The sequence below is a fragment of the Colius striatus genome, chromosome 12 (genome assembly GCF_028858725.1).
Source record: "Colius striatus isolate bColStr4 chromosome 12, bColStr4.1.hap1, whole genome shotgun sequence".
NCBI lineage: Eukaryota > Metazoa > Chordata > Aves > Coliiformes > Coliidae > Colius > Colius striatus.
The window spans coordinates 14,042,573-14,057,365 of NC_084770.1; the positions used below are offsets into that span (position 1 = coordinate 14,042,573).

Genomic DNA, 14,793 nt, shown 5'->3' on the forward strand with positions numbered 1-14,793 from the left:
TGAATCAGCGGGGCAAAAGCGACAGCCGGCAGCCTTCAAAGGGTAAGAGCAGCAAAGGGAACAAACAGGCTTTCCTTCTCCAGCTGTACACTGCCAAGTTAACACCGGAACACGGCCAAGGCGCCGACCGTCTGGGAACACGGCTGGGGCTGGGCCCCGTGTTCCACAGGCCGCTGGGGCTGAAGCGGCGCTCAAGTCACTCTGAATGCTGCGAGGCCCACTCACGCTTCCCCGTGTGGGTGCCAGAACCTGCCCTTTAACCCTACTGAAACATCAGCCGTCATCCCAAGACGCGGGACGAGGCCGGGGCGGGAAGTGCCGCCCCAGCCGCGGCCCCAGCAGGCGGTGGCGCCTCAACAGGCCGTGCCGCCCGCCGCCCTCGGCCCCGCCCCGCCGCCACGCGGCCTCGCTCTCCCGCCAATCAGCGGCGCCCTCTCCTCCCGCGCGCCGACCCCGCCCTCTCTCCTCCGCCCGCCGCGGCTGTGACAGCTCGGAGCGGCCCCGCCCCGCGCCGGCGTCTCGCGAGAGCGGCGGAAACCACGCGAGAGCGACGAGGCACACCCCCCCCCCGCGCCCCCCGCAGGCGGCGCTCCGCCCCGCGGCCCTCCTGCCGCCGCCGCCCCCGCCCGCCGCCGCGGCCGGATCTCTCGCTGGCTGCGCGGCTGCAAGGGAAGAGAAGGGAGAGGAAGGGGGGGGGCGTTCGGCCCTGCGCACTGAGCTATGTTTGTCCGCCATCGCGGCGGAGGAGGCGGGTGAAGGAAGCGCCGCCGCCGGAGAGAGGGGCCTGCTCCGCCGCCTCGCCCCTCGCCGCCGCCTCCCCACCCCTTACCCTGCGGCCCGGCCCAGCTCGGCCCGGCCCTCCCGCCCTCCGCGCACCCCCCAGGGGCCGCAGCCCGGAGTGAAGGTCGCCAGCGGCCTCCCCTGCCTGGCCCCCGGCCCCGCTCGCGGGGTCTGTTGCCCCGCCGCGCGTCCTCCGGCGCCCCTCCGGACGGGAGGCGCCGCCGCCGCCAAGCCCGAAGATGTCGAACCTGAGCAAGGGGACGGGCAGCCGGAAGGACACCAAGATGCGGATCCGAGCCTTCCCTGTGAGTACCGGGCCTAGGCCGGGCCGAGCGGCCGCGCCAGGCCCCGGCCTCCGCCTGCCCGCAGGCCCCGCGGCCTCGTCGCCCTGTCAGCCGCGCCGTGTGCCCGAGGCGGCAAGCAAGGCTGGCCCCGGGCAGAGGCGGCCTCGGAGGGGACCACGCGCGCGAGCGGTTGGGGTGAGCTGTCAGCCGGCCGGCGGCCTCGGGCACCCGCCGTGTGAGTTGCGGCGGGGGGGCGGGAACGAACGGGAGCTGCTTCTCGGGGGAGCAGTGCTACCTGCCGCACGGCAAGTAGGAGGTGGAGGAACTGGTCCCCGCGATTATCGTCTCCCTTATCAGTCAAACAAATCAATCATGAAAATCCACGTACAACATTGAGGGGGGAGACCGAGGTTTCTTTGTGTTCGAGGAAAAGGCTCGAAGAAGTCGAAGGTTATACGTCTAGATCAATAAAATGAGTTAACCCCGGAAAGAGGGGTTGCAGGTATTTTTTTTTAAGTCCTTTAGAGAATTTCCCCCTGGTGAATTTATTTCACTCCACACTCTATAAAAGAGACTAGAAGTTGTATGATTATGAGATTTAGGTGGCACAGTGCCAAATGTTCAGAAGATGTTACTGTAAACATATCGGCAAAGGTAACTTTCATGCCTGTTTGGTAGAGCCGTGAGCATGCCATCCCTTTGAGTTACAGAAGGGAGTGAGCCAGATTATTAATTTATACTGCCATAAAGCTGGCTGTGTTTTGACAGTTGGTTCAATTAAAGCTTACAACAGAATAACAGCTACAGTACTATTAATGGCGTTGAGGAACGAGAGAAATAGAAAAGCTTTAGCCTGCCGGAGGATGGCCAGGAAGTGTGTGTGTGTGCGTGTTCGTTGGTGTATGCGTTATAAAGAAGATACTTAGTTGAGTCATTGGCTTTTAATGTTTAGCGTTAACTTTCTGATGCTACGTCTGATCCCGGTAGGCAACAGTGTAGAACTAATGTGCCTTGCCTTTGTAGAGAAACTGGACATACCTGTTTATCTTACTTCACTGGCAAGGAATATATCAATATATTTGCTCCATAAAAACTCTTGCTGATGAAATTAGAATTGTTTATATTTGCAACTGCCATGTTACACATAGCAATCTGATTTGTACTGGTTTACACTTTCCTCTGCTTTTTGTCAACAGTTGCATTTAGCGATAAAAGTCAAAAGAAAAAAATTGGTATGAAATTATGGATTTTTGCTGAATGAAAAGTCTTTTTCAAGAGTGTCAATTTTCTTAGGATTATAGGAATAAAGAAAAAGACTTTCTGCAATGTGACCAGGACTTTGCTAATGAGTAGTAGGGGAAACTCGTGCAAAAATAAACCATGATAAAACCAGTATGTATGCTTTTTAACAAACTACACAAAAAAATATAGGAGTCTTTCAACTGTGGATGTGTAGACATGAGTCAGCCAACAAAGATAGTCTTAACAATGGGATAAACTTTAGTGTTTTACTTTTTTCACCATTTTTGTAAATGAGCGTGTGAAACTAGTCTGGGAGGTGAATGCTTATACAGAGCCCTGCTCTTACATAACATTAAACATTGTCATCAGAAGGATTTTTTTCTCCTGAAGTTGTTTTTGCTAGTGTTATCTTTCTTTCCAGCTGCCTAAAGAATGCATAGGTTAAAAGTTAGTCTTGTTCCTAAAATAATTCGATAAGTAAATAAGCATAAAGGCCTACAGATCCTAAATGTTTGGTGACATCTATTGACAGCAATTTTTCAGGTGTTCCCCTCAATAGTTTTTCTGTTCCAAGACATTTTGTTGACAATCCTGTTGATAAAGTGTCTATAGAAAAGAAGCATGTACTTGGTTGTGAGATTAAGGAGGAGGGGAGGTTCTCTTTCATAATTGCAGAAGGCGGTAGCTGTGGTTCATGTAAAAATCTCAATGCAGATTCTGTGGAGCCCAAAGCAGTTGTATAGCGTTGGTCCTGCAAATAGTGCCAGTGACTGCAGTGGGATTATTCATGTCAATGAGGCTGCATTTGTGTGTTGGGTAGAGTCTATATTTAGAAAGTGTACTATTTGTACTTCAGCTACTGATCTTCACTCTTTTATCTCAAATTTGGTGGTTCTGCTCTTCAGTTCTGAATTAGGAGTACCTCCAGAGGTGACTTTGTAGATTGCTTCAATTTGTCTTCTTATTGATCCTCTTTCCTCAGCAGATCTACGTGGTTTTGATTAGATCACTTCTTGCATGGAGGTAGCTGTTTACTATTATTTTAAACAAGAAGTAGCCAAATTGGAGAGTAAGGTTCCTGGAACACAGAAATATTGTGATAACTCCTTCCATGCAGGTTCTGTCTCTAATATTTTCTGTTTTCCATAACCTTTCAATATCTCTGTTCTTGTTAATATTTATAGTAGCTGAAAGTAATTTGCAAAATATTACTACTCTAAAGTTTTCTGTTTCTACCTTACTAGATATAGAGATTGACCAAAACATTTGAAAACCACTAATGTTGTGCCTAGTGATATTAATGTTTTTGAATTAATTTTATTCTAGATTCCTTCTTTATTATTTCTAGTAATTGGTGGCAGATTATCTGTCATCTTAAGTGTCTGTTAATATTTGCTGCCTCCTGGTATGTACTCTTGGTGTGTGTCTTCGTACCTCAAGGGCAATGACTCTGAGTACGTGACATACTGTTTCACTGAAGTGGGTTGTAGAGTAATAAAGAGTAGTTGAGGAAAATAGTTTTGTATACATCTAAACCATAGAAAAAATGCATTTCCCTTCCTAATTTAAAAAATAAAAATACTAAAAATAAGTTTCTTATGTTCTGTTGTTTGGCTGGACTTAGTGATAATCTTCACATCAAAAGTAGTCCAGATGAGGATGTATTCATTTTTGAGGCTTTAGACTTGCACATTTTTTAGATCTAGAAAGAATAATGAAGATAATTTTTTAAGAAAGTTTACTCTGTGTTCAGTAGAGCAAACTGATGAGGTTAAGCTTGTGCAGTTAAGTAACTTAATGCACCACTGTGAAAAACTTCCATTGTACTGCTTTCAGTAACCACTTATGGTACTTTTAACATATATAGCTGTTCTGTATTTGTGCAGGGTCTATCCAGATAGCATTCAGAGTAGCATTAGAGTTAAAATGAGAGAGGGAAGAGTGTAAGTTCTTTTTTCTGAAGCAGTCTTTAAACTTTCTTGTTTTAAATCCATACCTGCTGCAACAAATAGGAATATGTTGTGGTCAGGCAGTAAAAGCAACAAAATAACTTCTGTAATGTTGAGTCATTGTCAGTGATGTAAGTTGGATATAGTTTTAAGTATTTTTCTCGTTAAAAAAAAATAATCTGGAGGAGTACAGTAGTATTTTTTTCTGAATATACAGTATGTTCATTGTGTGAAAATGCAGGTTTGATCCTCCTACAAAACATGAAATAATTGTGTCTGTTTTGGAGAAGTGTTGGGAGTTGTTTTCTTCCCTTCCCTGGATTAAAATGCTCTCAGGGTCTCAAATTGTCTCTGGTTGCTTTACTCTCAGTGAGCCCATTACTAATGGTTAAAGGAACACTTTAAAAACTCTCAAACAAGCTTGCAGCAAATCTAGTTTTAAGATTATTTAGTTGATCTGTGAGATGTGATGCCAAGGAGTGCTAGATTTTTGAGAGATCTGATGTCTGTAATGGAGATCCACTATGTATAAATTATGATTTCTGCAAATACATTTGACCTGTTTTGCTGTGAGTCTTTAGCTAGTGGAAAATGGTAGCCTTAAATGCGTTTTTATGGAGAAGTTGTACAAAGTGAAAAAATGGATGTTTCTTACAGAAATAAACAGTATATGAGAATTTGGGAAAGCAGTTTGGAGTTGATTTTCAAAATTTATATAAGTAACATTAGGCTGTGTTACGTGAACTTCTTTTTGCAGTAACTCCTCTCCATGTGGTATGTCAGTCGTCACCATAAAATTGGCTGGACAGATCTTTCAGAAAAGCAGCATGAGCTGATGTGGGTTATTGGGTTTGATCTTAAGAGTTGAGAAGATTTTTTAAATTTTTTTTTTGAGTGCTTTTAATAATTTTCATTTCCTGCAGTGCTATCTCACCTCTCTAGAGCAGTGCTGCAGAACAGTGTTTTGCCAATTCTCAGAACTGTTCCAGTGGAGCAGTGTTATTGTGGCTGCATTGAGAATACTGGAAAGCATTTGGAAATCCTAGACATGCACTTGAGATACAATGAATCTTTCGGTGAGGGGAGCGGGGGCTGTATATATGTGTAGATACATCTAAGTGTGAGTTTTGCTGATGCATTTATTGTTTTTAAATGCTTATGCTCAAGAAAATTCTTCATCTGGTCTTATGTAGAGAGGCAGACAGCATTTAGTTTCTTTCAACCCCATTTATCAATTGATGTTACTTCTTCCTCAAATAAATTTCTGTAAACTTAGAAGTAAATTATTTCTGCTCTAAGACTCATTGCCACTGTTTCTTTCTTCTCAGATCTAACAGCCACTTGTTTTAGGCTTTGTGTAGGCAGAAAGCTTTTTTTTTTTTTTCTGAGGGAGTACTGACTGCTTCTGTGGTTTGTTTTGAGTCTTGGGAAATTGATGATGTAAGTTGAGATGAGGTTTGTCAAATTTATGCTTCAACCTATAATGTGTAAATCTGTCAGTTCAGGAAGTTTATATACATTTTGTGTCTTGAGTATCTTGGTGCAGCTAGATCACATAAAATATGTTGATCTGCAGTGGATTTTTAAGTGTTCAGATTGTGTAAGCAATAGGTATATTTCTGCTTTGGCTTACAACTGTTAGAACATTTGTGCTGTATTAGTGAGTAAATGGATTTGCATGGAAGATGGGATGAGAGTAGAACTGGAGGATGGCTTACTGCAGTGTCTTTCAGTTCTGATTAAAATAATGCAAACTGAGTGCTACAAGACCATGTAGTTAACTGAATGTTTTACATGGTTTGCTTTGTCCATCTGAATGCTTTCTGTATTCTCAAACGTATTTATAAGAGCATTTTGGCTATTAACCCACATAGTGTACACAGTAAGTTTAAAACCTAAAAATAAAATACACCAAAACAACACCCTCTTCCTTCAAATAAGACAAACAGTGATTTAGTTTTTGGTCTAAGTTACAGAGAAATGCAGAAATACTTGCTTATTAATGGATAGTTAATCTTACGAAGGCCTGGTTTTCTCAGATATTTAAAAATTAAATGCTATGAGCAGACTCAGTGCCCTAATTATCTTTAGCGTTTTTGAGATGGTAACACTAATTCCAGCATATACTTTTGAGTAGTTGGGGTTTTTGTTTCGTGGGTTTATTCAGTTGTACATACTGTCTTTTAGTTGTGGTCTAACCTAATCTCATTTGAATTCCTGAATTCTGTAGATGCTGACATTTCACTTGCAAATTCTCTTATTTTTCCTTGTTAGCTGAGAATTAAGTTCTGAGTAATCATCATTCCAGTTGGTCTGAGTTTTGAGCGTGGTGTTGGAAAGAACTCAGCTGTTTAAGGATCTTGTATTTGAAATTTGCCTGAATTTTGTGCAAGAGTATAAAGGTAACATCACTGCCGTTCTGTTAAGATTTTTATACTGGCTAATTCAGTCTGGGGTTTTTCAAGTGGCTTTGCAGGTTTCTCCACCTCCTCATTCTTGTGCTGTACAGTAGTGTGTTAGTAAACAGGAATTACTCTTTTCCCCTGGTAGTGATAGGTAAAAGGGTTCTATGAAAGTTGCTATAAAACTGATCAAGATTTTTGTTATTCTACATTAAAAGCTTTAAGAACAGAAATTAGCATAAAACCAGAAGTTTTATTTTAGAAAGAGTATTACATTTTTTCAAAATATTTCCTCTTTTTTTTCATCTCTTTAGGACAGATGTACATGGTACAAGTGGCAACATTTCTCAGTTTCAAATTTTCTGAAGTCTTTGCTCTGTAGGACAGGTAGTCTTAGCTCAGGTGCTTTTAAATTTTCATAGCCATGACTGATCTACAGTGTCTGATAATCTCTCAGTATGTGGTGAAAACATTTTTGTGGTAGACTGGGACAGATTTTCTTAACATAGTTTGATTTAGTCCATTCATAAAATGCACAGTGATTCTGTTACAGACCAAAATAGGTTCTTGACCTCGTGTGTATCATCACTGGATGCTATCTTTGGTTCTAGCAGCTATTGGAGCTATGCATGTGGAAAACCAGCTCTTGAGAAGTGATCTTGTATTTTTCATTGTGAGTTAGTTTTTATGAATAAGGGGCAGGAAAGTACTGTAATACAAAAGTACAGCATGGCCAAGCACGGTTTTTAACATAATTATTTTATTTTTCTGAAGTTCAGTTATAGCTAGTAGAACCTTTTAAGTCACTAATGGTTCTTTTGTGAAGTTGCAAGTGCTGGCATACCAGCAGAAGTAAATACTGTTAAACGACTTAACAAAAGAACTTCCATATTGACCTTATTGCATTTTAGGGATAGAAAAAAGTATTAAACACACAGCAAGAACAAAACTGTAAGAAGCATTTACATTTGGATGGTGTTTGCTTTGGAGTTGCCTTGATTCTTTAATTAGTTGTGCATAAAATTAGCATTTGAAAGCTGAAAGTGTCTTACTTATAGTTTAAATAAGGTATAATAATATGTGAAATGTAAGCAGCTGACTTGCTTTATTTGTTTACGGTTATAGATGAGGTACATTTGTGGAAGTGCCAATTTTTGGTTTAATACTAATGAGAATAAACATAAATGAAGAGGCAACAGTAATTTAAATTATTATGTGTGAATTATATAAAATTGGGCAAGGTTATATTATCCAAAATTCATAGCATTCATTTCTACATGTAGTCTGACTACAGGCTGTTTGTCTGTTTCTTACATTTTCCAAGCGAATACTTTCTACTGTCACACTACTCTTGTCTTTAAGGTGTTGGTAGCATCTGGTTAAACCTATTTTTTTTATATTATTTATAAGAATATAACTTGTGTAGATATGTGGGGTTTTTTTCTGTTGGATTTGTTTCAGTGTTAGTCTTGCTTCTCCAGACACTGCTGGTTTGTGCATCTAATCATGGTGTATGCGCTATATGGTGCAGAAATTCTCCAGAGAAAGGTTATTGTCAGCATGTAGCCATATTGATTACCTGTAAATGTACAAGTGATTTATTAAGTGTCTCTTCCTTCCCCTCCTTGAAGTAAGCCAAGAAAAAAAAAAATCATCCTCTGTTGGCCTCTGTCTACCATAAAATGGTGTCTTTTATTTACTATACAAGCTCTGACAAAGTTAAACTGTTACCATTATGGAGAAATAGTTATTATCAAGCTCCTAAACCTCTAAAGGCCTTTCTGTCCCTTTTTTCCTTCAACCCCTCCCAAATCATTCCTTGTGTTCTTTGTTTTGAAATGGCTTCAGGAAATATGTCTACAACCTGTATAGCGTGGTCTGTATCTCACAGATTTCATCTAGAGTTGGTTTTTTTGAAAGTTGTAAATTACTGAACTACTGGTAGGTTAATTGAAAAAAAACCCAACCAAATCTTATGGGGTTTGCACTGAAGTGAGTAGACAAGGAATGAGCCATTTGTGGTTTAGGGAAGCTTTCTGAATCCAGGTCATCGATGCTGGGAAGTTAATGAACTAATGGATTTTTTCACTTGGAGAGATGATACCCCTGAGGAGACTTGGTACCTTCCATAGAAGACACTGATGTGTAGAACAGCATTGCTCTTGTCTCTAACAATTCTTAACTGGGATTGAGGCATAGAGTATCTTCATTATTCTTTGAAGTCATTGTAATGTTAACATTATGCAATTCATCAATATAAAAGATTTGCCCAAAAAAACCCATTAATTTGCCTCTTACTAAACAAACTTTATTTATTTCTACTTTTTAGTATTGAGACGATGGTTTTAAAAGTGATAGAAGTATGGTCACATTCTGAATCAAAGAGAAATATTTCTGCTAGCTTAGAGTTAGGAGTGGTATGAGTAGCAGGCTGGGGTGTAGCAGTGCTGCTTCTGTGGGCAGCCTCTGTCATCTCTACAGCAGTTTCAAGACAACCTACTGCACATTACCTGGAAGATTCCAATTCCACACTTGGGTTTTAAAAAGGAGATGAAGAGAGTCGGGGACCTAAATCCCATTGAAATTTGATACTTCCAGCAGTTTTTAATCTTCGCTAGTAAGTCTTGTTAAGTTATAGGTAAATGAATGACTTCCCTTTCTACTCTTACATCTCTGGTAAATTGTAAGTAATCCCAGTGGGACAGGAATGAGCCACCTTCATTCTGCTGCAGCATAAGTATTTAAGCCACTTCCAGGAAATTTGCAGACCAGTTTACTTTGTAGTAGCTTACTTGTAGCCAGTCTCCAAATTTTTAAAAGCATGTCCTTGGCTGTTCCAAGATTTTATTGCAGTGGGATGATAAATGACTTGAATGACATTTTTAGGATCTAGCGCTTGTTTATGAATAGGGAAAGACATGATCAGTTGTGCCCGTTTCCAGCCTTTGACAAGAGCTTGTTCAACAGCAGCACACAGCTGAGCTCTTGAAGTGCAGAACTACCTGTCTCTCCCTGTGCCTTCTAGACCTCCAGGATCCTGCTGACAGATGAGAGGGATGATTCACACCCAGAAATTTAGTTCTTCATTCCATTTCTGCTGTTTTAATTAGGTTCAAATATTTTCTTTTAACACCAACTTTGTTTAGGATAGAAACCTTAAAGCTATTGTATTTCTTTCAGGAATGTAGTTCCTGCTGTTACACAAGCCTTTCAGAATTTTTTTTCCATGACTTCTTATTTGAAGAAAGTTGTCATAGGATTGTTACTTCTAAAGAGGACTCTGAGCTTCTCGTTAGTCTTCAAAGTATTGATAATAAGTTTTGGGGGGAGAGGGGCAGAAGAGCAGAAGTGAGCAGATACTTGGTGTAAAGTCTTTGTATATATTCCTCTGTTTTGTTCAGAATGGATTTTTTTTCCAAGTTAAGCAATCCTGACCCAGTAGACTTTTTTTTTTCCCCCCCATGCATGTTCTTTGCACCTTAAATAATCAATGCAACAACAGAAATAAAGCAAAAACTTACTTCGTGTGTGAAAATGCTTCTGTTACCTTCTGAAGTTTAACAGGAAAGATCAAACTTCTTGAAGTGTAAACTTATATGTAGATTTCAGCTCTAACAGTTTCTAAATTAGTAAGAGAAGTTTCTGAAGGATAGGCAGTTCTTCACTATTGTGGGTTGAAGTGTTCTTAGGAAATAAGTAGTTTCATTATAGATGTTTTATAATCCTCCTCCATTTTCAGGCACTATAGTAATGAAATGTCATTGAGATGGTTTGAAAAGAACCTTGGTTAATAATACAGGCAGTGTCACTATTTTGGCTGTATAAGCAGTTCCATTCTGTATCAGTGACAACTATTTTTTGAAGTAGAGCTTCCTATATTTAACCTCTTACCAATTCAGTTCTTCTGGAAGCTTGAATAAAACCAGGTAATTGTTATCTTTTAAACAGAGCTTTTTCTGAAACAACTTTCATAATGTGAGGACGAGTGGGCAGAAGCTTGTACTGTGGCAAGGGAAGACTTACTCCTTCACAAATAATGGCTTTCTGGAATTTGAAAAGGCATTTATGTTTGTCTGCAAATGCTGGGGGAAAAGAAGGTAACTTTAAAACTTGGATTTATGGATTTTTAATTAAATAGTCTTCCACTGTGCTGTTTGACAAAGCGTCAAATTCTAGAAATTCTAGAATAGTAAAAAAAATTCATTAAATAGAAAGCTTATCTTAAAGATGCTAATTTTGGTCAGTTTTGTTTCTCTCCAATATCCAGCCCTGCTGGAGAACAACAAGCTTGTTGGCTAAATAATATGTGTATTTCAAAGGGTTTGTGGAAAACAAATAGTAAGACAGATAAGTGTATAAGAGACAGTTAAGCTTGTATGAGTGACCATAGATAAAATATTTACAGACTTTAATTATCCTATGTAGTTACTTAACTTCCTGAGATAGTTTTTTATGCAAAACCTTACAGACTGGTCTATGTGAATCCATGTATAACTCTAAGTGAATAAAAAAATTAGGCTCATGAGCTATCAATTCATTTTTCATTGACCAGCTCAGACAAGTAATATTTTACTATTTTCTGTATAAGTGAGAATTCTGTTTTTATCTGTATTAATCAGAGTGGTGGTTTGAAGGTGCACTTTTTAAGTTGAGCATCATGAGCACCATAAATTGCAAATTGAACTATAAGTTGATTTTTAGAGAGCATAACATACGTTGTGGACTATCCTTAGCAGACCCGCAGGAGAAGAAAAAGATAGGGACATTTTGCCCACAGACTTTAACATGTCATGCAAAATTGCCAAATCAGACAGTCTCAAGCATATTAGAGTGGTGAATGCACATGGACGTTGTTTTGAATTAAGTAGATGCTGTTACATACTACACTTCTGCCATTTACTAATGGCTACATATGTTGTCTTTTACAGTTGGATTAGGCTGTGAAACACTTTTACAAAAGACTATTGATCTTAAAGATCTCTTCCAACTGAAACAATCCTATGATTCTTTGTGTTTGTGTATATGATAGACTCTTCAGAGTTGTTTTTTAGTAATTAGAAACTGTATGAGTGTTGGGAAAGTGTGTGAAGGTCTGTAAATGGAATTATGTTCATGTTCACAGAATCAGCACTGTGTTATTTTGTGTTTTAGCTTATATTTAGTTGTCTGCCTCTCCAGGTAGTCTCCATTTTTTTTACATTTTTTAAAAGAAATAATTCAAAACACTTAAGCTTATCTTTTGCCTTCTGTTTATTCAGTAACTGGTGGCTGCTCAAATTTACATAGTTCATGGCCATAGTTTAGATGAAACAGGTGTTCAGGAGGAGTTGTTTTTCTCACTTTTATCCCTTTCCTCCAGGATATTCCATTCAAACAGATCTGCAGGACTGAAGTTGAGGAGTGGCATTTGGGAAAAAATGAGGAAATTGTATTAAATGAAAGTTAATCTTGAACATGGGAAGTATGTTGGCAGTTCAGAATTAGTCTCATTCTTCTGAAATGATCCCTAAAATGTGAAAGATAAATCTTTACATTTGTTCCATTTCCTAAACATGTCAAAACTATTGCTGCATTCTGACATTTTCTATTTAAGGCTTGTTTTAAACTTTTTATAGAGGCTGTTAAATTGCTGTTGTGTTGTGAAGCTCCTGTCAGGCCTACCTATAATGCAGACAAATGGCACCTTTTGAGAGGAATCTTTTTTTTTTTTTTTTTCCTGGGCTTTAGGCTTACTAGAAAAAGGAAGTTCTTGGAGGATATTAGTTTGCTGTAATGATTACCAAAACCAGCCAAACCCATTCCTCTTCAAGCCCCACTCCAAAGCAACATTTGTTTTGTGACATCAGCAGTGGTCTGGGACAATGCCTTTGGAGGTAGACCAAATCTGTCAATCACTATGCAGCAGGGCCAACTCCATCTTTTAAGGAAAATCACTTTTTAAAATCTACTTACCTTTTCTGCACGATGCTATCAGAATAGCTTTCCATTGCTGCAGAACTCATTTAAGCAAAGTGAAGAAGGGGTTTCCCTAAAAAGTTGAAACTCTTGAGTATTTTAATTGACAAAGAGGATTCCCTTTTTAATTGCTCATTCTTTCTTCTGCCAAGTAAAGCCTGACAGCTGGGAAGGAGAGACATATATCACAATTCCTGCTTTTCTACTTTTGAGTGAATATTTTCATGGACCCCTGCCTATTCTGCAGAGGCTGGAGCCTTTTTTGGGGTTAGCTCAGAGTTGTTTTTTCTCCTGGCGTTTATGGGATTACGCTTAGCACTGGTTACTCAGCTCACCTTCTGAGTCTGGAATGGAGCACAGTGCAGGCCATGAGTATTCCTTGCAGGAGGAATCTGGAGGAGTTTAGTGTAGAGATTGCCCACTCAAACAAGGCTAAGGTTTGAATGTCAAGAGATGAACTAAGAACAGAATGCAGATGTGAAATGTTGTCAGTATATAATGTTGTAGATGATAACTGGCAGGTGCCATAAGCAAATTGTAAGTATAGATTTCCCACTACCACACACACCCTCTGAGGGAGTATAATAGTATAGTAGGCATTTCCTGACACTCCTAGGAGATGTAGATAATAACAGACTGCCATCTCTATTTTTTGTTATAGGACACCTAAGAGCAAAAGTTGAGTTATTGGGACCAGTTTTGGTAGCCCATTGCTATGACTTTCTTGTGACTCTTTCAGCAGATGGCCAAAGTGCAGTAGAAGGCCAGATGGATAACAGCAGTAGGTCAGGGTTCCTCTTTCTTCATGCTCCCTCTCTTAGCTTCCAGTCATGTTTTTTGGAATAACAGTCAACCTATTCAGATGACACTACCCAGGTATTTTGTGCATTGTGATTTTGGTTGTTCAGGGGTTAGTGTTTTATTTGTGAGTGTGTGTGTGTGTTGTTCACTTCTTGGCATACTGATGTTCCTTAAGCAATGAGATGAAGCCAATATATCCTCTTCCAGGTATGCTCATCGCTACACAGTAATGAAAACTTCAACATTCAGATAAGTGTGCATATTGAGCTCTCTGTTTGACATTAACAGCAGTATATTTTATCTGTTCCTTAGTTGAAGAATATGTAGATCCATATCTTAATATGCCATTTTTTCAGATATATTCTTGGAGCAAACACTGGGCAATATGTCTCTGTCATGGTGAATTCTCATCTTTTAATTTAACACTATTGGAAGGATTTATAAAAATTCAAGTAGTAATTAGGTTCTGAGGCTGAAAATGTGCTGCTCTTGCCCTTTTCTGGATAACCTCAGTCAAGTTTCATCTAGAATGAAGAATCCAGGCTAAAGAAGCTGAGTTATCATATAACAGACTTTTTAATACCATCTTGATGAATGTCCTGTCTTGAAATGTAAGTGAATACTGTTTGTTTTGACAGCGTCCTTTACCTCTTGGACTGTGGGTCAGGACCTGTGTGGTGGTGATTTTAGACAACAGCCAGCCCCTGCTTATTTTATCTGCTGAGGGTTTGGAAACAGGGGAGTGAGAACAGTCTGCAGTTATTATAAATGTTTGCTCCTAGAGCTGCCAACTAACTTTAATTGTCAGTATCCACTCACTTCCTTCAAGATAGAGAGCATAAACACCTGCATTCTGTAATTTCAATTGGTTCTTACTCCAGTGCTCTGGCATATTAGACCTAAAGGATGTCATGGAAAGGAATGAGGCAAGTGATGGTTGTGTATTTTGAAAATTCTGAGAAACACTGCTCTGCAGTAAGCATTTCCAAGTTGATCTGTTTCACCTGGTAGTGAGTAATTGTGATAAACACTCTTCAGCTAGTCTGTAGGAAAAATTAGTAGCAATGTTGAGACTTTTTTAGAAAGGTTCTGCAAGTGTGTTTACAGTGTGTTAAATCTCTGTTTACTTTCTGAGAATTAGCAATGACCTGTTTGGTCTGAGGTCTTTGTGAGAACTTTATAGAACTTATCTAGAAACAATTTCTGCAAGGATGAGAAGCTCTGCTTAGTTACCAGTCTGGTGAGTAATAGTTAATATGCCTCCTGTTTTTGCTGGTTGATGAACTGTGGATACTCCTCCCAAGATTCTGTGGGATGTCTATTACTTCTTCCTCGCTTCTTTCTTAACCACCTCCTGTTAAAGAAGACTCAGAAAGTACT

The 14,793-nt window shown here is 39.8% G+C and overlaps 1 protein-coding gene across 1 annotated transcript in view; it reads left to right on the plus strand.

Annotated features, from left to right (window-relative positions):
• The first annotated feature begins 605 nt into the window (after positions 1–605).
• The window catches only part of CUL3 (cullin 3), a 57,025-nt gene continuing 42,837 nt past the window's right edge, over positions 606–14,793 (plus strand). Inside the window, exon 1 of the mRNA XM_062005764.1 lies at positions 606–1,085. Within this exon, the coding sequence (XP_061861748.1) occupies positions 1,020–1,085 (66 nt within the window). The 5' untranslated portion in view covers positions 606–1,019. The remainder of the gene's footprint in view (positions 1,086–14,793) is intronic.